Source organism: Sturnira hondurensis, unplaced genomic scaffold (genome assembly GCF_014824575.4).
Source record: "Sturnira hondurensis isolate 20B ecotype Veracruz unplaced genomic scaffold, ASM1482457v3 Scaffold0021632, whole genome shotgun sequence".
Lineage (NCBI taxonomy): Eukaryota > Metazoa > Chordata > Mammalia > Chiroptera > Phyllostomidae > Sturnira > Sturnira hondurensis.
Window position 1 is genome coordinate 452,577 of NW_028094263.1, and position 21,838 is coordinate 474,414.

General features: G+C 56.0%; 1 protein-coding gene across 4 annotated transcripts in view; it reads right to left on the reverse strand.

Moving 5' to 3' along the window:
• Nucleotides 1–3,344: 3,344 nt before the first annotated feature.
• ATP6V0A1 (ATPase H+ transporting V0 subunit a1) overlaps nucleotides 3,345–21,838 on the reverse strand; it is a 49,532-nt gene continuing 31,038 nt past the window's right edge. For 2 of the 4 annotated variants that reach the window (XM_037033411.1, XM_037033409.1), the window contains exons 18-22: nucleotides 17,082–17,189; nucleotides 16,161–16,178; nucleotides 11,396–11,513; nucleotides 10,894–11,065; nucleotides 3,345–4,931 (exon numbers count right to left, since the gene is read on the reverse strand). In XM_037033411.1, the coding sequence (XP_036889306.1) occupies nucleotides 4,838–4,931; nucleotides 10,894–11,065; nucleotides 11,396–11,513; nucleotides 16,161–16,178; nucleotides 17,082–17,189 (510 nt within the window). In that variant the 3' untranslated portion in view covers nucleotides 3,345–4,837. The remainder of the gene's footprint in view (nucleotides 4,932–10,893; nucleotides 11,066–11,395; nucleotides 11,514–16,160; nucleotides 16,179–17,081; nucleotides 17,190–21,838) is intronic. The other 2 variants (XM_037033412.1, XM_037033410.1) reach the window with 1 other exon arrangement.

Here is a 21,838-nt window from a genome sequence, read left to right on the forward strand (position 1 = left end):
ACCTATGCTTCCATCTTGGCCGGAAGTCCTGTGGTGGACCCTTTAGAAAAGTTTTTCTAACAGGAGCATGGGTCCTTTTGGGGGCAGGTGTAGATTTTTCCGGAGTGCCAGACCTGAGGGAAGCTGCTTAGAAACAGGAAAGGGACCACAGGCGACTTGTCAATCTGGAGAATCTGGAGTCTGGGCTGAAAAACCCACGGGAGTCCCCTGGCTCCCCTGCTCCCTGCGCCCAGCTGCAGCCACAGCTGCAGCCCCTCTGCCTTGCTCTGGTTCAGCGAGCAGCCCCGTCAGGAGGTGCAACCTCGCTCTCAGTTCCTGGTATCAGGAGGTTCTCAGCCTTTCCCAGGGAGTGGCTGCAAGACCAGCCCAGAGAGATACGCCCTCATCCAGCAGTACCACCTCCCCCCAGGCCCCTCTCCACTTCCCTCCAGCATCCCTCACCCACCCCCACCCCATTTTCCCTGCAGCTGAAACTTACTAGGTTCTCCTCCTGCCCAGACCTGCATTTCTGGGTCTCAGGGAACACAGAGGTGGGGTCTAAATTCACCCAGAGTGGTGGCGGTTGCGGGCAGGGGACGTAGGTTGGGGACCTCATCCAGGGGGTTGGTAGCACATTTAAAGCTGAGCTCGCAGCTGCCAGGTAGGAGCTCCAGGGGTGACTTGGAGCATACCACACTCTTTTCTTACCCTCCCCTTTAGGCTGGGAGCTCTTTGAGGGCAGTAGGGGGCTGGGTGAAAAAATTAAGTTATAAAATATTAAGCATTTGCTAAAAAACGAGGAAGATGTGTTGTTAATGATTTGGAATGTTACGCAAACTATATTCTCTCCTCCCGTGGGGCACTGGGATGCTGGAGGTGGACTTGACTTTTTCAGTTTAATGCGTGTGAAACACATAGGCCAGGCCCTCTGCTCTCCATTTCACCCCGTCCTCTCTTGCTCCTGGCCCCTCTGCCTGTGTCCCCCAGAACAATGCCCAGCCCATCCAGTTGCCTGCCTGTCACAACCCAGCTAGGACTACACTCACCTTGCCAGTGAGGACTGAGTCCTTCCCTGTCTGGCCACCAGGGGGCAGCCTAGGACAGGCCTTGGGCAGGCTAGGGAGCTGGGCAGGCAGCTGTCAATGGAATCTGAGGGGAGCTCCAGTGTCCCCTCTACCCAGGGCTCCTGGGGCAGGAAGAGACACAGGCCCCCAGTGAACAAGACCAAGTGGGCCCTGAAGTGGTGATGGAATTACCCCTGTCTTTACAGCACTGAGCAGGCCTGAAACCATGCCGGTCCTAGGATGGCAAGATGAGGGGCGTTTGCTGGACAGAGCACAGACTCACTCAGCAGATGCCTGGGTCCGGGGAGTCGGCCAGAAGGGGCCCTCCCACTGTAATCCTGCCCCAGACACGCCCAGCGGCCAGTCCTAGGCAACCACCATCTACTTTCCGTCTCTATAGATTTGCTCATTTTAGACATTCCACATGCATGGCATCATATATTATGTGGTCTTGCATTTGGCTTCTTAGCATAATGTTTTTGCAGTCCATTCATGTTGCAGCATGTATCAGTACTTCATCCCCGTTTATTGTGGAGTAACACTCATTGTACGGACGGACTGCCTCTTGTTTACCCAGCTGATGGACAGTCGGGTGGTTAGACACATTTGGGGCTGTTACAAAAAATGCTACCGTGAGTGCTGTGTACGAGTGTGTGTGCACTTCTGCACACGTGTCTGCTGTGGATACCTCGAAGTTGCATTGCTGGGTCTTCGTTGCTTCTAGTTGAATATGTTGAGGAACTGGCAGACTGCTTTCCAAAGCAGGTGCTCCGTCTTACATTCCCACCAGCAGGGACTGCAGTGGGGGGTGGGGGGTCCCAGTTTCTCCACACCCTTGCCGGCACTTGTAATGAACTTTCTGTATTATAACTTTTTAGTGGATGTGATGTGGTAGCTCCACCTGTTTTTCATTTGCATTTCCCTAATGACTAATTATGTTGAGCATGTTTGCATGGGCTTATTGGCCATTCAGTCTGGGGATACAGAGGGCCAACTGTATATTTATTGAAAAAACTCCACGTATAAGTGGACCCGTGCCGTTCAAATATGTTATTCAGTGATTGACTGCATGATTTGCAAGTACTGTCTCCCAGTGTTAACATTTTAATTCTGTCCTTTGAAGCAAAAAGTTTTAAAACTTTGCTGAAGCACAACTTACATTTATCACTTGCATTTTGGCTGTTGTATCTAAGGCATTTATTGTATCTAAATCATCGCCTAACCCAAGGTCGGGATGAAGACTCATGATTTCCTCCAAGAGTTTCATTTAGTTTTTACTCTTACTTTTAGGTCCCTGGGTCATTTGGAGTTAACTTTGTATAGAGTGTGGGGTCGTGGTCCGAATTCGGTCTTTGGCACATGGACACCCAGTGGTACTGATACCATTTGTTGAAAAGACTTTTTCCCCATTGAATTATCTTGGCTCCTTTGTGGAAAATCAATTGACCATAAAAGTTAGGGTTTGTTTCTGGATTCTCAATTCAATTCTATTCCATTGGTTCCTCATATCCGTTTTAATTAGGCCTCCCGTTTTGAGCCAATAACAGAGCAGAAACTAAAAGAGTTCATTTACCCGAATTTCTTTTCTGGACTTAAGGAGGAGCCAGGCCAGGGCAGCTGGCCTCCCAGGGAGGAGAGAGTTTGAGGCTGGGGGCGGGGGGTGGGCACGCACAGTGAACAGGGTGTTCCCGCCCCTTCTGGAGCCCCAGCTGTCAGCCTGCTGTCCACCTGCCTTCGCAGCCCCTGCCCCAGAGGCCCCGGGAGGGAGGAGCGCAGAGGGAGGGCACTGGAAAAGAATGTGGATGCCTTACATGGCAGTTAGGAGGGAGAAGATGCCCTCCCTGCCCACCCTGCCTGCATGGACAGTCTGCAGGCTTTTTGGCCACCTGCCCACCTTGCATTCTCCAGCTGCCCTAAGAAACTGCACACTGAGCTGCCTCATATACCAAGGCCAAGGGCATCAGGGCTCAAAATAGCCAGGCTACTGAGTCCTGAAGAGCACAACTGGAAAAGAGGGAGAGGGCAGGCAGATGCCCAGACCCCCACAAGCCCCTGCTGGCTGGGTGGGTAGCATGGGGAGGGGAGATGGAACCGGGTCCCCAAGTCCCCTCCCCACCATGTGTTGTGCCTGCCAAGCTTCCTTGGCTCATAGGAGTGGAAGGTGCCTGTGAAACTTGAGATAAGGTGAGAATTTCACAAACTGACTGCCCATCAGGGCCACTGGCGCAGTGGCCTTCATTGAGAGATGCGGAGAGGCTGGAGGGAGGGGAGCGTGTGTGAGCACAGACAGGCAGCCTCCTCCTCAGGGTCAAACACACTTTATTCAGCACAGGAATGTCCCAACAGGAGGGCCTTGGGCCAGGTTCCTGACACAGAACTTGGCTTCAAGCCTCACTGTAAACAGAACAAAGATCATCACGTAAACCACAGGGGGCACGGGGGATGGGGCTCCACACAAGGTCGGGGCAGGTCGCACTGGCCAGCACAGGGCACCTGGGGCTGGTGGCTGCAGTCAGGGCCAGCCCTGCCCTGGGGAGCTTAGTGAGTGGCTTGAAGGAGCTCACCCCGGCAAGTCAGGGTGGGAAGAGGACAGGGCCTGGCCAACCCGGGGGGGTTATCTCGGCGCTGAAAGGGACTGGATCAATTTAGTTGACACAGCCAGGGCTGCTGAGTCAACATGTGCTTAATAGGCCCCAAGACCCACAGCCGGAGTGGGGGTGTCAGGGGAGCTGGCCCTTTAGGGGTCCTCACCACCGGCTCACAGGCAGGGCTGTGCAGCTCTCACAGCCTCCCGTCAGCAAACTGCAAATGACAGTGACCTTCCCTGTCCAGGACCTCATTCCTCCAATTTGGGGCTCACTGTGGAAGTGGGCAAGGGCACCAGTGGGCAGAGCAGGGCTGGCCTGGCAGAGAACCACCCCTGCGGACTAGTTCTTCACTTGAGACTCATGATTTGGGGGTGAGGAACAGCCTCAGGGTCTGCACCAGGAAGAGGGTCCATCAAACCCTCTGCCCAGAGGGTGTGCTGTGGCAGGGCCCACCCAGAACCCAAGCAGCAGCTCCCCGGGACCTTGGTTTTGGGTCACTCCCAGCTGTGCTATTAGGCAGGGTGCAAATGGGGAAGGGAAAGAAGGGGATTCTGGGAGGAAGGAGGAGAGGGTACGAGTATAGAATGGAGGTTAGGAAGGTGGTGTGGGGTACCTTGGGATCCTTGGGGGTGACAAGAGGAGCCATGCATGATGGCACAGTGGGGTCCAACTGTACTCCTGATTACCAAGTGCTCTGAAGACCGGAGCTGGGAGGTAGAGGACAGAAACACCATCCTCTGGGACCCGCGCCAGTACCCCAGTGGCAGGGTGTTGAGCACCCCCACCACAGCCAGAACTAGAATGGCAGGAGCAGAAGCTCGGAGTCTGGGTGAGGGTGGGGAAGGCCCTCCCTCCATGGGCTTCAAGCTCATGTGCAAATGCACCGCTAGGGGGCAGAGAGCAGCCGCCTTTGGCTGGATGAGGAAGGGGGGGAGGGCGGGCAAGGCTGGTGGTGCCCAGTAGTGTGGCAGCCAGAGCCCAGCTTCTCTAGAAAAATCACTGCATTTCAACACACCAGGCTGAGGTGGCAGGGGACCAGGGGAGGGCTGGGTCTATCTAAATGACTCACAGGTGGCTGGGGGTGGGTGGCAAGGATGACTCAAATGCCCCAAAATCCAGGGATCACAACCAACACGCAGGAGGAGCAGGGCTAATCACCACGGAGGGAGTGGGGGAGGGCAGCAGGCACAGGGCCCCAGGAGGGGCTCACTCTTCTAAATTCCCTTCCAGAATGTTCTCGAAGGAGAAGGGTAGGAACTTGAATCCAGATCCGCTGTAGAATTTATTCTGGAACTCGACCCTGGGGAAAGGGAAGAGGGAGGTCATCATCCCACAAAAACCTGGGATTTCACAGTTGGGCCAGAAAGATGCCCAACCCCATGCTCCCCGAGGCCTTGCCTTCCTAGATGAGCTTGGGGGAGCAGCCCTGCCCCTGAGGGCTGTCCTTGCCAGCCCACCAGGCCTGGACCTGTGACTCCTGACACAGCCTGCGTCTGATGCCCAGGGCCTGCCCTCAGCCCGAGCGGCGCCTCCTCTGCCCTGCTGAGCAGGGAGCCATGTGCAGAGTTGGGCTGGCAGGAGTTTCTACCAGCCTCCCGGACACCGTGGCCTGGCAGGGCTCACGGCAGACTCCAAGGGAAGGCCCCGAGCGGCTTCGAGCTCAGCTCCAGGAACCCCTCCAGCCCCACTGTTTTCTTGCTTGTTTCCTTACAGGGAGGAAGGAGAAGGGAGGTTTCTGAGTGAACACTGGAGGCTTTGGATTTAGGAGAGGAAATTCCCAGGAAAGGGGGTGAGTCAGGAGGGGAAGTCTCCTCAAAGCCATGGCGCAAAAATATGCTCCAACTACAAAAACATCTGAGAAGGAATTCTTCTCTTGGGGACTGAAAGGAAAAACAGAGCTTTTACTCCCTTCCCAGGCAGCCCAGCGTCCAGGCCTGCCCATCTCCCTGGGGCCCTCCCGGCTCGAGGGGCAGGAAGGAGGGTGCACTCCCGAGAGCACAGCCGGCTTCCTTGGCTGGGCTCCCCCTGCAAAGGCCCTGGATGGCTGCCCAGCAACCAAATCAGCACCAAATAAGGGCAGAAAAGTGCGTGATTCAGAGGATAGAAAAGCCAAGGGGAGCTGCCCTGAGGAATAGTTTCCACTCAGGGCTGTGTGACCCTGGGGGCGGCGGAACCCCTGCAAGAACAGGTGGGGCTGGGCTGGGGCTACACACAGGGCATCGCCCCCTCCAAAGCAGGAAGTGGGCATTAGCAAAAAGTACGGGGAGGGGCCTGGGGCCATCACCCCGTTTGTGGGCAGCAGGACTGCCAGTGGGTGGCACTGAGGGGTCCACAGAGGCCCCTTTGGCCATGGCTGCTGGCTGAGGATGCTGACTGCAGAGCTGTCAGCTCCACCTGGGGAGAAGAGGTGGCCACTGTTCTGTGGGGCCAGAGGAACAGGCGGCCTTCTCCCCAGCCCACAGTCCAGGGGCGGGGCCAAGGTCCCCAGGCTCCAGGACTCTGGGGAATTCCCATTAGTGCCTGGGCCACACCCCCAGGGAAAACGGGGTCCAGGAGGGGGGTTTCGCACTAGTCAGTCACGGGACTCCAGCCAGAGCAATTCCCACCCAGCACCCGGATTTGCACCCACGCCCCGGCACTCCTCAGAAGTCCTGCCAGTTCCAGCTACGGGGCCACCTCTGGGGCAGGCAGTGGGGCAGGGGCAGGGGCTTGCTTCCGGCCCACTGCCCTTAGGTCCGACTTCTTTGCCGTGGGTAGGCTGGGTCTGCACATGGAGAGAGGTTTCTGAACAACTGGAAATACATGGATGGGCCCCACTCTCATTCAGCAGTGCGTAGCCAGATGGTGGGCAAGCTGCCTTTGGGCCCTCAAGGAGTTGGAATTCTGACCTCCCACTGGCTAATCTCACAAACTGGGCAAATGCAGGAGAAGCTTCAGAAGTTTTCAGATGCCCGTGGGGTCACCACCCTTCTCTTGCTGTCCCTCTGCATGACTTAGGGTGGCCACCAGCAGGGACTCTGGCTCAGGCTGACCTCACCTGCCTCCTCAGCCGTGCTCACCCAGCCTCCTGGCACTGAGCTAGAAAGCCATTTCCCTGTCGGCCTCCCCACCCTCTTCGCCCTTCAAACCAGGAAAACTTGTGTTTCCTGAGAAAGTACGAACATGAAGTCCTCTGTGTGCGGCTGCGGCGGGGCCCGCTGGCCACCGTGCAAGTTTTTCTTTCCTTTGGGCTCTGCTTGGCGAGCCTCCAGGCCACACCAAGCTCCAAGCCACTAAAATGCACCTCTGAACCCCACAGTTGTAAGGACAGCCCCAGGCAGTCAGATGAGGTGCTCTGTCACCCCTTCCAGCTGTAGCACCTGGCAAAGGCCACCCAGTGGCCTAGAGGATGACTGGGAGCCCCAGAGAGATGGCCCCTGCTGTGTAAGAGGAAACCTTGTTTCCTTGAGGGGGTGCAGGGGAAGGAGTTCCGGGCCCTCTTCCCTTTCCTGGCAGAGGTGTGACTGGGGGGGACGTGGTTTTAGAAAGAGGATTCAAGGCCAGGCTGCTTCTCTGGTCCTTTCTGTCACTTGCAGAGCAGCACAGGGCGGGGAACACGTGCCCATCTGATGGCCCGAGTGTCCGACTGTGATGTCTGGCCAGGGCCCCATTTCAGGCCTCCTCACTTCTCCAGGGGCAGCCATGCACTTGCGGGTGCCCCGGCGTCTGTGGAGGCACCACTGCGTTCCTCCCAACACACTGGGCCCGGTTCCGCCCCATCAGCCATCGACCTCCCTGGGCGTGCAGGTGTGCACACCTCCACATATGTGGACTCTGCTAGATGAGGAGGTAGGCCATGGGGCCACAGTCCCCTAGCTAAAATCAGCTTGGTGTCCACGGTTAATGAGACAGGCCAGTAAGCCAGGACAAGTGGAAGGGGGAAACCGAGGCAGATGGCTGAACAAACTGGAGGGGCAATTTACAGCCGGATACAGAGTCACTTCCCTGGAGATGACATCTAGGTGTCAGTTTTGTGTCAGCTCCAGGCCCAGAAAAGCAGCAAAACCAGGTGGGCGATGCCAGGACTAACTATAAAGACTAAAGACCCCCTGCCTGTCACTGACTAATCAGTGGAGACCAGGACCCTGGAAGAGTGCAGAAAACCGAGGAATGTTCTACTGGAACCCTCCCCTCAGACCTCCCCTAAGGTTCCAGCCTGCAAGAGAGAGAGAAAAGCCATAAAAGCCTTGAGACAAAGGACCCAGGGCCACGCACTCGCCCTTCTTTTCCTCTTCCCTCACAGGCGCGTCTCCTGGACTCAGAGGGACTTGCAACCAGGACAGCAATGCAGCAGCAGCAGCAGCTCGCCCCCGGCTGACCCCCTGAACCTGTCCCCAAGGCCCCCTGTTCTGACTTCCCAGTGAGCCAAGGCAGCCCCGCCCACGATCTCCTGTTGCTTCTTCCACGCTCAGCCGTCCCTGTGTTTCTGTCCCCAGCTTTAGTAAACATGTCCTCACAGGCACCTGAACTCGTGAAGTCTTCCCTGCACGAAGTCAAAGACCCACACACCCCGGTGGGCCCTGGACCCCTGGTCTGGCAACATTGTAACTGCTCATCCTATCCCTGCTCTTGCCTGTTCCGGAGAAGACAAGACAGCTAATTAGGGAGGCAGGAGAGCTCGCCCACTGAAGGTGGTTGTGGGAGAACAGAGAAGGGCAGCTCAGCAGGACAGAACTAGCAGGCCGGTGTGCTGACCTGCCCACTGCTGTTTTCAAAGGGCACCCACCTCCTCCTGACCCTGCATGGGTCTCAGACTAGTGGTTTGTATTCGTTATCGAATCATAGGTTTTTCTTCTTGTGCCCACAGAAGAGACCCAGAACCTGTACAATGGGGCAGCCTTTGTGTCAGAATCAGGGAACCCCAGCCAAACACCAGGGGTCAGGGGACAGGTACAAAGACGTCCAGGCTGGACACCAGGAGAAACAGAAACCGTGTCCCCGCAGCCATTTTCAGCAGGGCCAGCTGCTCCCAGGCCTCACAAGATGGCCACGGCCCCAAGTGCGTCCCGGGACGAGCGGGCCGGGCCTCCCCGGCGCACACCCGCGTCCGGCCAGCAGGGGGTGCACGAGCACCGGTTTCATTCCCTTCCTGTCCGTGGAGGGGACAGGACGAGCCCCCTCCCTCCCACCAGCCGGGGGTCTCCCCTCTCTCTAAACAGACTGAACGCAGTTTCTCTACCGGTCACCACGGCCAGGCGCCCTCTGCACAGGGCCCCCCACCTCTGGGCGGGGCAGCCGTGACCTGCGCTAGACCAGCAGCGCGCGCTGTGCCAGGCGCGGGGCGAGTTGCCTGGTGGGCAGGGCAGGTCGAGTTCGATCGCGGGGACTCTGTGGCCGTGACGCTGCCTCTCTCGACCCACGAGAGGGCGGGCGGCTCAGAGAGCCGGGTGCCTGCTTCCTCAGGCCGCCGGCACCGCGGGCAGAGCCGGGCTTTCCCACCAGGCAGGCCTGGTTCTGCAGCCGGCTCTCCCTTCACAGGCCACTTCCTCGGCTCACTTGCGAGGACGAGGGAAGACACCTTCACTGGGAGACCACAGGTGAGCCTGCGGAGGAGGTAACGCTTCCCGCAACAGAACGTGACCTCGCCCTTGCCCAGGCTCCCTGCCCCACACCGTGGTGGACCCAGCACCTCGCTGCCCTCCACCCCGTCCCACCTGGGATCAAAGTGGGGTGATAACTGGTCCCGCAGCCCCAGGGCTCAGGAGACAGAGAAGTGACCGGGAAAGGAAGGAAGCCAAGAGCACAAGAAAAAGTGAGTCACCGCAGGCTGGCTGCAGGGACGGTCCCCCTCCCCCTGGAGCGGCTGTGGCCGAGGAAGTGTGCTGGGGCGAACGCGCAGATAAGCTGAGAGCAGGGAGCAGCCAGCCTCCGGGCTGAACAGAAAACAACCCCCAGGCGGGTGGAGGAAGAAGGGGAGGGGGCCTGGCACTGAGAAAGCCACAGGTGCTGGTGCCGCAGGCCGGGAGCTTTTGGGGGAAGGCTGAGTCCCAGCCCCTCTCCCCTGACACGCCTCACGTTGCTCCTCTGTGATTTAGAACGAACAGCTGAACCTTTGCAAGGCTCAGCTGTAAGGGCGCCAGGAGAAAAATCGATTTTAGGGGTGCAGGAAGAAGTTTCTCAGGTTCAGATTCTGCGTTTTCCCCGGGTTTGGATTAGTGATGGATAGAGACTTTTGAACCCCTCTTCTGACCCTGAGATCATCATTAAAACCACAGATCACCTCATCTAGGGGTTTCTAAGGTCAGGTCAGTGAGTTGGGAAACCCCTAAACTGGTAAAACTGTGCGTATGCAGACTGCGGGGGGTGTTTCTCTGGAGAGAGGGTCCAGAGCTTCCAGAATCACTGGGGGTTGAGACCCCAAAAGGGGGAATCACAGCATAAAGGAGGAAACGGAGACGAGGCGGCAGAGAAGCCGCTAGATACACAGCTGCAGTGTGAGGGCACCCCGTGCACACCTGGAAAATACTTAAACTCCAAGGACAAACTATCTGTTGTTGATCTGAGGTTCCAATTTAACTGGGCGTCCTGTAATTGTATGTGCTGAATCTGGCAACCCTGCTTGGAGGTCACAGGTCACAGCCCGGCCCAGCCTTGAGCTCTCCCACTCCCTGGGCTGACCTCTCCCCATCCATGCAGGGCCATTCACAGCCACAGACCATGTCAGAGAAAACAAACAGACCTGCCCCTCACCCTGAAGCGGCTTTGGGGCACTGAGACACAGCTAAGAAAGTGGGAATCCGCCACCCATGCCAAGCTGCCGGGGGTCCTACTCAAAGACACAGGTGCGGGGACAGGAATGGGACAAACCTGGGGCACACTGTGCTCTAGCACTTCCCTGGGCTTAGAATCCAGAGCTGCTTTCACTGCTCTGAAGACAGGAGAAAGTTCTATGCCAGAGCAAGAAAAAAACCCAAACAAACATACACCAAGTAAAACCTCAGCAGATCTCCTAGGCTATCATCAAGAGCGCAGGGAAATGCCGGGAAGGCAGGGAGGGGGGTCGATAATGCCCACTGGAGGCTGTGAAAAGTGAGCCGGGCTTGTCTTTGGGCACTTCCTGAAGCTCATGCCTAAGATAGGTCCTTGGCTGTGATGATGTGAAAGCAGACACTTCCTAGTGTCTCTGGATTCCGTACAGGAGCAAAGCTGCCCTCAGTGCAGCCAAGGACACGTCCCTGCCACACAGCCGCCCCCCCTCCCCACCACCCCTCCCTTCCCCTCACCAGTGCAGCCGCAGCGCGTGGAGGAAGGCGGAGAGGCCCTCCATGATCAGGAGGATGGCCACGGTCAGGGTGGCAAAGGCGGCGAAGATGAAGAACAGCATCATGCTCCCCGCCAAGCTCTCCACGTTCAGGCCATTGTGGATCACCATGGTCCAGAGCACCTCAGACAGCTCTGGGGGCAGGGCAGAGAGACACGGCATCAGGTCACTTGGGCAGACACCCTGTGGACCTTGCACTTCACTCGGCCACCCCTCGCCTACAGCGCGCCTTGCATCCTGGCTTCCCACGACCTCGGTGGGACCACAGTGCATCGCTAACCTGGCAAAAGCACCGATTCTGCCATCCGGACATCACTCTGTCTGCACTTTGGGGTCTGAATAACAACCCCAGAACCTTTGCGTAATTTCCACTCTCTTTCAGCCCCACCCCCACCCCGCCACCGGAGCGTGCCCAGAGAAGGGGGCGGGGGGCAACCACCGGTTTCTGCCTGAAACACACTCACGTGCATGAGCGAGGCTGAGCGCCCAGAGCCGCAGGTAGGAGGCGGTGTTGGAGATGCAGCCCAGGCAGAACTCAATGGTGTGGATGGCCTGGTGGACCATGGTGTCTCCGAAGTTGAACTGCAGTGGAGGAAACCAGACAGGAGGGGTAAGGCTGGAGGGGTGTGAGGAAGTCTGGGTTGTGGCCAGGTGGCGCTTCGGGCTCCACTGGCCCGAAGCCCCCAGCATTGGACTCGGATGGTGACATCAACTATGCCGTCCCCAGAAAGCCTGCCTGGCTTGGACCCCGACTGGGACACTTCCGCTCCCCTCGATACACTGCATTTTAATGAACTATGTCTTCCTGAGAGTCTTCCCAGCACATTTGTTTTTTCTCCCTGCTAGGCCGTGAGCTTAAGCAGAGTGTGTGTGGAAGTCGACAGTGCTCAAAGACGACCGTCTGGACTCCCGCGCTGCCCTAGCTGACTCCCACCCGAGGGCGCCCAGGGAAGGGGAAGCGCCCGCTGTGGGTGCCGCAGAAAGGGCCCTCTCGCTGCGAGGCCCCAAACCTCTACAGTCCCTTCACTCAATTATTTTACACACTGTTGGGAGCAAGGTTTTTCTTTTCTCTTTTTCCTTTTTTGTGACTTCTGAAGAAATGACACAGGGAAATGTTAGCAAAACTTTTGCTGACTGCTACTTGGACAGTTTATTAAGCCCGGGCAGACTGTCTATGGCAGGGCGTCAAACTCGTGTTCACCCGGGGCCACATTGGCCTGACAGTTGCCTTCAAAGGGCCTGATGAAATTTTAGGACTGTGTAAATGTGACTGCTCCTTAACTAGGGGCAAGGAGCTCTACATTGGGCCCTGTGAAGGCCGCCACAGGCTGATGTGGCCCTTGGTGAACACGAGTTTGACGCCCCTGCTATATTGGATGGCGTTTCTGTTTTCCTCACACTCCCTTTCTCCCAGTTTCCCATTCTTTCCAGAGTAAAGGGGCAGGGCTGGAGCAGGCTTCGGGAGCTCATATTCAGGGCTGCCCCACGCACAGCTGGGGAACACAGATGCTCTGGAAGCACCAGGGGCATCTCTGGCCTCTTGCTCTCTGGGGGCGGGGGCGGCGGGGAGACCCACGGCCGCTAGAGAACCAGAGGTTGTTCTGTTCCCAGGGCCCCTCCCCATAGCCTGGCCCAGACCCCCAGTGGGCAGAGGGCAGCTGCCCAGCAGGCCTCCCCGGCCTGCCCTGCCCTGCCCTCGGGTCAGAGTCTATTTTTTACTAGTTTCTTTCAAGACTCACATGACTCCACACCCAAAGGCCTCATACCAGAACTGCCTGGGGAGTCAGGGGAGGGCAGGACGAGAGGAGGGACTGGGTTGGGCAAGGCCCACAGCCCTGACCTCCAGGGTGTGGCCAGTGGGCAGAGGGACCTGCTCCAAGGCACAGTCTTTGACCGGCCGCCTCATTTCTCTCACCTCTAGGGATCCCCAGAGCACCCCAGGGCTTTCCTTCCGGAACAAGCTCATCAAGCCACCTCGTGACTCCGAAAATTAGGGTAACCCCAGCTCCTCAACCCCAACAGTGCTGCCTGTCACCCCAAAACCCATGTTCAGAGGAAGGAGAGGCCCCCTGCTTCAAGGAGCCCAGGGCTTGACTCCCAAGAACTCTCCAAGAGCAGTGAGTGCTGAGTTCTCTTAAGGCCAGCCACGCCCTGCATTTTTATCCCACCTCCAGTTCCTCCCACAAAAAAAAAAAGGAAGGATGAGGAAGCTTCCCCTCCAGGCATTGCCCGGACTTTCTCCTGTCCTTCACTTTTAACTGCGTGCTTTATAACCTTGGGCAAGTCTTCTGTGTGATGGGGGAAGGTAAGGGGTGAGTCTTCAGGGAGTCTGTCACTCAGACATCCCGAGGCATCGGCCATGACCCTGAACCGCTGCAGACCCCCGTCTCCGTGCCCCATTACCGCTGCATCCTGGCCTCCGCCCTCCACACCTCACGAATGGGCCTGCTCAGCCGCTGGCCCTGACCTCCCAGCACAAGGTCCATTCTGTGTCCTGACAGAGCCTCCAAAGTGTCTGCTTCTGTCGCCTTTTCCTCCTCCCTCTGGGGACACTCACCTCCCCTGCGTTTTCCTCCTATTCCTCTGGAGGTCCCTCCCATCTCCATCTTGGTTCTTCCTAAAATGTGGGAGGCCCGGCCTCAGGCCTGACATCTATCCTGTCGCACTGCCACTTGCAGCTCCGAGGCGCCCCCAGGAGTGACTCCCAAATGGGCACCTCCGTTCCCACATCCCCCGTTCCCAGCTGGCTGTGCTTCATGGCCACCCGACGCACCACCGGCATTCAGCTCAAAGCCCCCAGGCAAAACTAGGTCATTGCTGTCCTCTGACCCCACCGAGACCTACCTCCAGTTCACGCCCCGTGCCGAACAGTGTCACTGCCCACCTCCCAGGAACCCAAGCCTGGCAGTCACTGTTGACTGCCAGCATCCGTCAAAGCACTGGGGCCTGTAGCCTTCACTTCCTTAGTCTCCTGTGGGTCCCTACCTGTCCAGGCCTTCACTCCAGGCCTCACAGTTCTTTCCTGGCTCATAGCAGATGGGCTGTCCCCCTGCCTCGACTGTCCCCTCTCCCCACTAGGGCACATTTATTGTCACTTCCAGTGACACCTAATGGCTCCTTGTTGTCCAAACCACCTATGACTCATTGCTACCAACCTCCAGTCTCACCGCTCACCAGCTCCCCAAAGCCCGACTCTGGGCTTCAGCCAGGCTGGACACCTGCCTACCGGCCAGCCCTGAAGCCTGCAGGCCTCTGCGTCTTTGCAGTGACTATCGGACGGTTCTGCATCCCCTCCTCCCTCCAGAGCCTCCTGCTGGAGCAGGAGCAACACCCCCCCAGGGAACCCTTTCCTGACCTCCTCTCCCTGCCCCGATGCCCGTGTTTTCCAGCTGCCCTCCTTCTGTGTTGCCACAGCATCCCGGGCACGCTTGGGTCACAGCGTCTGTCTGTCATCGAGACGGTCCCCTCAATTTGTCTGGGAGTTCCGTGAGGGCAAGGGCTATGTTTTTCTCCTTTCAGTTTCCACCTCATTAAACAGCTTGATGCGTGCAGGGTGGATGAATGGGTGGGTGGGATGAACACGATGGTGAGGTGACTCAGGAGGGAGGGGCCCCTGACCCTGGCTGAGCCGTCACAGCCTTCAAAGGGTTCCCGGTCAACTGCCCTGGCCCTGGTCTGCCACTGCACTGTGTGCCCCGCGGGGAGGGGGGGGAGGACTGCTGCTCCCCCTGGGCTGGAGGGACGGCCCGCTTAGGGCCAGGGGGTTTCCACAGCCAAGCCAAATGGGGAAGCTCTAGAAGAAGCAGGCTAGGCTTTAAAAAAATCTGTTTTGTTTGAAATCTTTAGATAACTGTGACAGCTACCCGACTTGGCCGTAGAGAACTCGACTGTGTATGTTCCCAATAAAGTGTTATGTCTACTTAGGAAGCCACAAGAAACAGAACCCCTGAGGGAGCTGTGGGGAGGGGGTGTCAGAGACGACTAGGACAGTTGAATTACAGTCTGTCTTGTTTGGATGTCCAGCCCCCTGGGACGTGGCTACAAGAGCTGTTCTGACAGTGACCATGACACCTGGGTGCTCAGTGAGTAAGACACTAGAAAGAGCAGAAGTGTCGGAGGTGACGTGACTGGGAGAGGGCTGAGTGCCTTGCTAATGTGCAGCTCGTGCCCCCCAGCCCTTCCAGGCAGCTCAGCCAGAGACTGGGCACCGGTGGGCGGTCCAGAGGCGCACGAAGCTCCCGGATGCGGGCTCAGGAGCCTCCCAGCCTTCGGGCGGCCGAGCCCTGTCTGTTTCTACACCAAACGGCAAAGATTGCCCCCTTCCCATCCCACTGCCCCCTTGCAGAGGACCAGGCAAGGCAGGAAAGGGAAGGGTTCGTGGGTCTAAGCATTTTAGAGGGAAATTTGGCAGGAGAGGAAGATGCAAACAGTGCAGCATGGCCTTTTAAAAACCCAGCTCCAAACTCGTCTGTTACTGAATGAATTCTTGCGGAGCCAGAAGGCCTCCTGCGACATGGACCGAACATTTAGCCAGCTTTCCTTCTGCTCCCTGCTGTTATGCTGCGTGTGTGGCTGATTTAATAGGAACTCCTTTCGTGCAGATGCATTGCTTTTTTCTGGGATGCATCTAAGAGGCATGGCCTCCTTCTGAAAGCTGCCTACCTCCCACCTGGGTCCCACAGAGGCAGGGCCGACCCTGAGCCAGGGTGCAGCGGTTCTCACTTCAAGCACCAGCAAGCTGATGAGGGCAGCAGAGAGAGGCTGGCTGCATCTCAGACAGGGAGGGAGGGGGAGGTTTGTCATGAGCACTCAGAGGGTCAGGGAGGAGACAGCTGCTCCCAGTGGCAGAGCGACCGTACACAGACCCCACATAATGTGGCACGCAGGAGAGGCAGGCAGAAGCCAGTGGGATTGAGCCCCTGAGGGGGGTGAGTCACTTCAAGAATGCCGGTGCAGACATTACTTGTAGCTCCTTACAAAGCCACTCTCAGAGGTATGAGATCAGTGAAGTCAATGAAACAAAGACAGAGGTGACCGACATGAGATGCAGTGAATGGAGATGAGCGTTTTCAGAGCGCAGGTTCACCGACGGGTTAGAAATGGCCAGTGAGATGCAGGGAGCGCGGGTGCCGCGTGTGGCCCCCGGATGCAGCAGGCCCAGCAAAGGGATGACAAGGACGGGAAGAGGAGCCCCAGATAAACACGAAGGCAGAGCAGCGCGTTTCTTACCGCTTCGTCCTCGGGAGGCTTGAAAACACAAAGTGACACTTAGTGGGGGGCTGGGGCACACGCAAGGTCACAAGTCACGAACACAAGACTCCCGATCGCTTCTCGGGGGAGGACTGTGAGTGTTGAAGGGGTCTAGCGTGGTGGGGGCGGGCCTCCTCGGCACACACGGAAAGCAAAACCAGCAGGGTCTAGAGCGTGAGCACGCTTATTGCCGTTTCTTTCTTAACACGTCATACACATAGCAAGAGGGGTCAGCCAGATGGAAAAGCCCCATCCTCACTCCTGTTCTGTTTGCTTTGAAAAGAATACAATGAACGGATGAGACTCCGAAGGTCGGAGGCTTTGTGGTTGCCACGGAGACTGTGTGTTCAAAAACCGAGCTTGGAGATTTAGGGAAAGCACAGCTTAGCACTTGCTTTTTCAGTCTCCCTCTAAAAAGTACGCAAGTGACATTCTGAACAGGCCTCAGTAAAATACCTGCAACAAGAGCACCTCGGTGGGACAGGACTTCAAAAGTGACAGGGACTACAGTTCCAACGGAAACCATCCTTGGAAGGGGCAAGGGATGAGGATGCAGCCTACGTGGGCTGCGTGGCCGCAGAGAGCTGGGCCTCGGCGGCCTATTCTGCCCTGGTGCCCGGGGAGAGTAGTTAGCAATGGAGCTCTGCATGCAGCTCAGAATTCAGGAAAGTCGAAGGCAGAACAAAATGGCTGCAGGCTCTGCAGGCAGCACCTGGGGGTTGGAGCAGGGGCCCACTGGGAGGAGCGGTGCGGCCCCGAGGTTGAGAAGGCGGGCTGAGCGTTGTTAGCGTTAGTATTTCCATGTTTCAAGCAGAAGACTGGAGCGAGGCCATGTAGAGACACAAGACGAGGGCTGACCCAGGGACAGAAGGAGAGGAGGCCCAGGCCACTGCATCTTACCTCTTCCGCATCTTCTGAATGGGTGGAGAGCTGGTCATGCTGAATAATCTCAGCATCCTCCTCTGTCGGTCCGTTGCCCACCCTGATCCCACCAAAGTTGAGAGTTCCCTACACACGTGAACAGAAAGAGTAGAATTTGCCTGGGCTTTAATGTGACATTTTGTGAGGGGGGGGAGGGCGAAGGTTAGTACATACAAACCTCAGAAAAGCATATATACTAACAACAAAATCGAAACCCGCTGTTCCACTGGCTAAGTCAAAATGGACCATGGTCCCCGCCCTGGCCACCGCCACCCCGGCCCCAGCCCCAGCCACGTGCACCACCGCTTCCGGTGGGAGGATGCGTGCAGCTCTGCCTGCTGCACGGAGAGACTCCAAGCTCGCCGTGGTCACTGCTCATTGCAAAGCCTGCGCCAGCAGGGACGCTCGGTACGAACAGACTCTCCTAACAGGCAGGGNTATACTAACAACAAAATCGAAACCCGCTGTTCCACTGGCTAAGTCAAAATGGACCATGGTCCCCGCCCTGGCCACCGCCACCCCGGCCCCAGCCCCGGCCACGTGCACCACCGCTTCCGGTGGGAGGACGCGTGCAGCTCTGCCTGCTGCACGGAGAGACTCCAAGCTCGCCGTGGTCACTGCTCATTGCAAAGCCTGCGCCAGCAGGGACGCTCGGTACGAACAGACTCTCCTAACAGGCAGGGCTCTATCTGTGAAGCCTTCGATGGCCTGAGTTTTTCTGGAGCTGAACTGAGGAGCAGGCTTTCTAAGAGGGAGGGGCGCCAAATGATAGGGCGGTCGTAACCTGGTCTGATAGGCTTTCGACAGGAGCCCCAAGGGTTCCCGCAACCTCTCCCAAAAATGCGCGGGTCTCTGCCCTGGAGCAAAGGGCTTCCTAGGTCAGGGAAGGAAAAAAAGGCTTAATGTGTATAAGCTTGTGACTAGGGAATACCAAGTTCTGAAAAAAGAACGAAGGCTCCCTTTTTTTGGTAGAGGATTCTGGACTGTGAAAACAAGTCTTTCACAGGCACGTGGGCAGATGCTGACGGGCTGTTTGCTTCTGCCCACTTCTCAGGCAGAGTTTTCAGTGGTGCCTCCAGAGCCAGAATTTCTGCATCAACTTGATTGGGAAAGCCTCAGGTTTACTGAGGCAAAAGGGCCCTGTGGGCACGAAAACCAGGCAGAATTGGGGTCAAGTCTGGCAGGTACCAATCTGTGCTCAGCCTGCCACGGAGGGGAGGGGCTTAAAAGACGGCCGAGACCCACTTCCTACGGTTACTGTCTGGGGGCCAAACAAGGCCAGAGAGGGAGCCGGCGCTCCCGCAGAGCGGCCTCCCGGGTGAGCAGCACCAACAGCGTGGGCGCAGGTGCGGTGGCCCGCCCTGCAGTTACGGACCGCCGGGCCTCCAGTGCGGGCAGGGTCCCTCCCTTCGGGCCGCGGTTCTCACGTGCTGGTTAGAGAAGCCGCGGCATCAGAATCGCCACAAACTCTGCGTTTCAGTAAGTAGACATTCTCAAATGCTGCTCCAGGAAAGTGTGAATGTAGTAGGTTCGGGGTGGGGCCTGGGAAATCTGTATTTAAAAAAAAAAAATTCGCCCTGGCTGGTGTAGCTCAGTGGATTGAGTTGGGGCCTGCAAACCAAAGGCTCGCAGTTCAATTCCCAGTCAGGGCACATGCCTGGGTTGCAGGCCAGTTCCCAGCAGGGGACACACGAGAGGCAACCATACATTGCCAGTTCTCTCCCTCTCTCCTTCTCTTCCCCTCTAAAGATAAATAAATAAAATCTTTTAAAAAAATTCCCCAAGGGCAGACTGTAGAATCACTTTGACTGTCTTTCAAAAATGAAGATGCATGCGCCCTTTGAGACGCAGCAACCCCACCCACTTCGGGGAACAGGCTTGTGACATTTTGTCGAGGGCAAGGACACGCCCTGCACTGTCATTGTAATAGCAAAGAACTGGGAACAGTGAACGTGCCCATCAGTGAGAAAGGGATCACATAATTTTGGCGTATCCAACGGAACAGCCTATGGAGCACTGGGCAACTGTGAAAAAGAAAATCACTGTGAAACCGCCTCTAGGAGACACTCAATTTTTAACAGCCTCATAAATCAAGGGGCAGAACAGATACAGTTTAAACATGACTCCTATGTGTTTTATTTTTCCTATTTTTTCTTCTTTTTTCCCAATGTGTCTCTAACATTTAATGCCTATATGCCCGCACACAGACACGCGTATCAATGGCAGATCTAAGCTGACATATGCAGAAAAAACTCGAAAGCATACTTCTCCTTGAGAAGGAGAAGGGTGCTGGGGACAGGGACACTTCCTGCTTTTATCTGCATTTTTTTTCGAATTTTTATAAGACTTTATTTGAGCCAAACAGGTGACATATCCTGGGGAGCAAGATCTCAACTGCTCCCTTATTTGCGTTCTCTAACCAAGCGCACCTGTTGCCTTAAATTTCCTTTTCAATGTCAGGAGGAGATTGTCTGGGTCACCGATATATTCCCACTTTTATTTCTTCTCTTACTAACCTGTTCTGATATGCCAGGAAGCAAATACAAGGTTCACCAGGTGATTCTGATGTATAGCCAGGTTTGGGAACCGCAGAAGCCCTGGGCACCTCCAGGTCACGCACACAGTACACCCGACAACCCTCAGAAGGCGGGCTGAGAGGGCAACAAAGAGCGGGAGTGACAGCAGAGGACTCCCAGGGTGGGTCTGAGGGCACGGGAGGCTGGCCCCAAGGCTCCTGAAGCAGGAGGCCCATCCTGAGCTCTCCCCAGCCAGAGGGTAAGGCGAGGGGCAGCCAGGCTAAACCTCCCAGCCTGATAGTAATGACTGCCCTTCCTGAACGTGGAGGATGAGAGTTACAGGAAGGGGAAAGGGACACATGCACACCAGCAGAAAACAGAAAAAAAGTTAAACTGGGATACACAGCTCACGGACCACCGAGAGGACACAGCACAGAACAGAAACAGGTCAGTGTTCACATCCTCAGCTCTTGGGGCCAGAAGCCCAGGGCCCTGTTACGGAACTCTCATCCTGACGCCTTCAGACCGCCCACCAGATGCTTGGCTGTCAAACAAACAAAAACAAAAACCCCACCCAGTGGGCTACAAAGACCCTGTGAATGTGCAGGTTTCTAGGCTAGGGACTTTAGACTTGACTAGTTGGAAAGAAAAGGATGCCAGATTCAAACGCATTAAGCCTGACGCACGAGAAGCACCCTTTAAAAACACTGAGACGAGCAGAACGAAGAGCACGTGGGGGGAAATGCCAATAAATGGATCAGACGCGTGTGGGCTTTAAGTATTTGTAAAAAATTTCTCATAGGAAAGGGGAAGGTATGTCCCTACTTGAAAATGATTTTAAGCAGCAGTATTAAAATATCTTCTGATCCAAAATATCACCCCTCTTCGACTAGTTCTAGAAGGATGATCACAGTAGTTTTCTTAAGTTTCAAATGATCAGAAACGCCTGATGAAAGAAATGGTGATCCGTCTAAATATTGTCTGTTCTTTGAAAGGAGTGTATGCTACCAGGACCCAATAGTACATGAGCACTCATTGATGGCGAGATGTAAAAATCTTACAGATCCATGATCTAGAATAGTTTGGACTAGTTTGATAGTAGGATGTTTGGTTAAGAGATGTTTTTAAGGACAACAGTCGGAGTGGGGAGAAGGAAACACCAGCACGGTGGACGCCTCTGGTCCTTACACCAGACGAACGGTACACGCGAGACACACGGCCAGACGGGGCTCTCACGGGAGCAGCTGAGGGCGTGAGGGCTGCTGAGCTCGTCACAAACAAGCAGACGTGTATAAGCCCCCACCGGAGAGACGGTTACGTCACAGCCGCACGGACCAAACGTCCGGGTGTCATTCTGAAGGAGAACTTTAAGTGTCGGAAATCAATTCAAGAATTACAGAGGTGTTCTCGCTCCATGCTGAAAAATCATCCAATCCACGGCCACCAAAGACAGACATGAAAGCAGAGGAGTCCAAGAGCTGCCATCTTGGATTAAGATGATGCGACTTGGGAGAGGGTACGACAGCCACTTTGTTTCCACAAACTGACATATTTGGACAGAACGTAGCAGACCGATGGGAAAGATGGTTATCAGAATCTACCCCTGGGAAGGGGGAATCTCTTCTGTTGTCTCAATAAATAACAAGGACATCCTTCCCAGAGCACACATGTCCCAATATAGGTCAAAAGAATTCTGCTGCACTGTTTGCTACCTTTTAAACAAAACGTGCTCGGTGATTGGTTTGAGTTCACTCACTGTTGCAGCCGCTGCTGCCTCTAGTCCCTGTTGGCTCGGGGTTGGGCTGACTGGGGCCTCCACTGGTTGCCCTTCCTGATAGTGGACGGAAGAAAAGAGGAAAGGAGGAGGAAACAAAAGAGGGAGGGCGTGAAGGGGGAGACGAACGCAGGGTACATGGAAGGATGAAGATGGTCAGAAAGGGAGAAGGGGGGTCTTGTAACTCTGCTGCTCTCCAACAGGAGCAATAATCTAACAGCCACATGAGAGTCATGCAAAAAGATCTTTTGGGCTTTACCAGTGTGGTAAGTAAGCATCGCTGCGTAGCTGGCAATGAACATTTGGCAACTTAAGTGTGCGTGTACATAGAATTCATGTGTACACATACATTAAGTAAACACAAGTATGTATGCTGCTTTTTAAAAAAGGAAAGAAAAAGAAAAACAACATGCTTCAAACCAAAGCTTTTCCCCAGATGTTTGGTT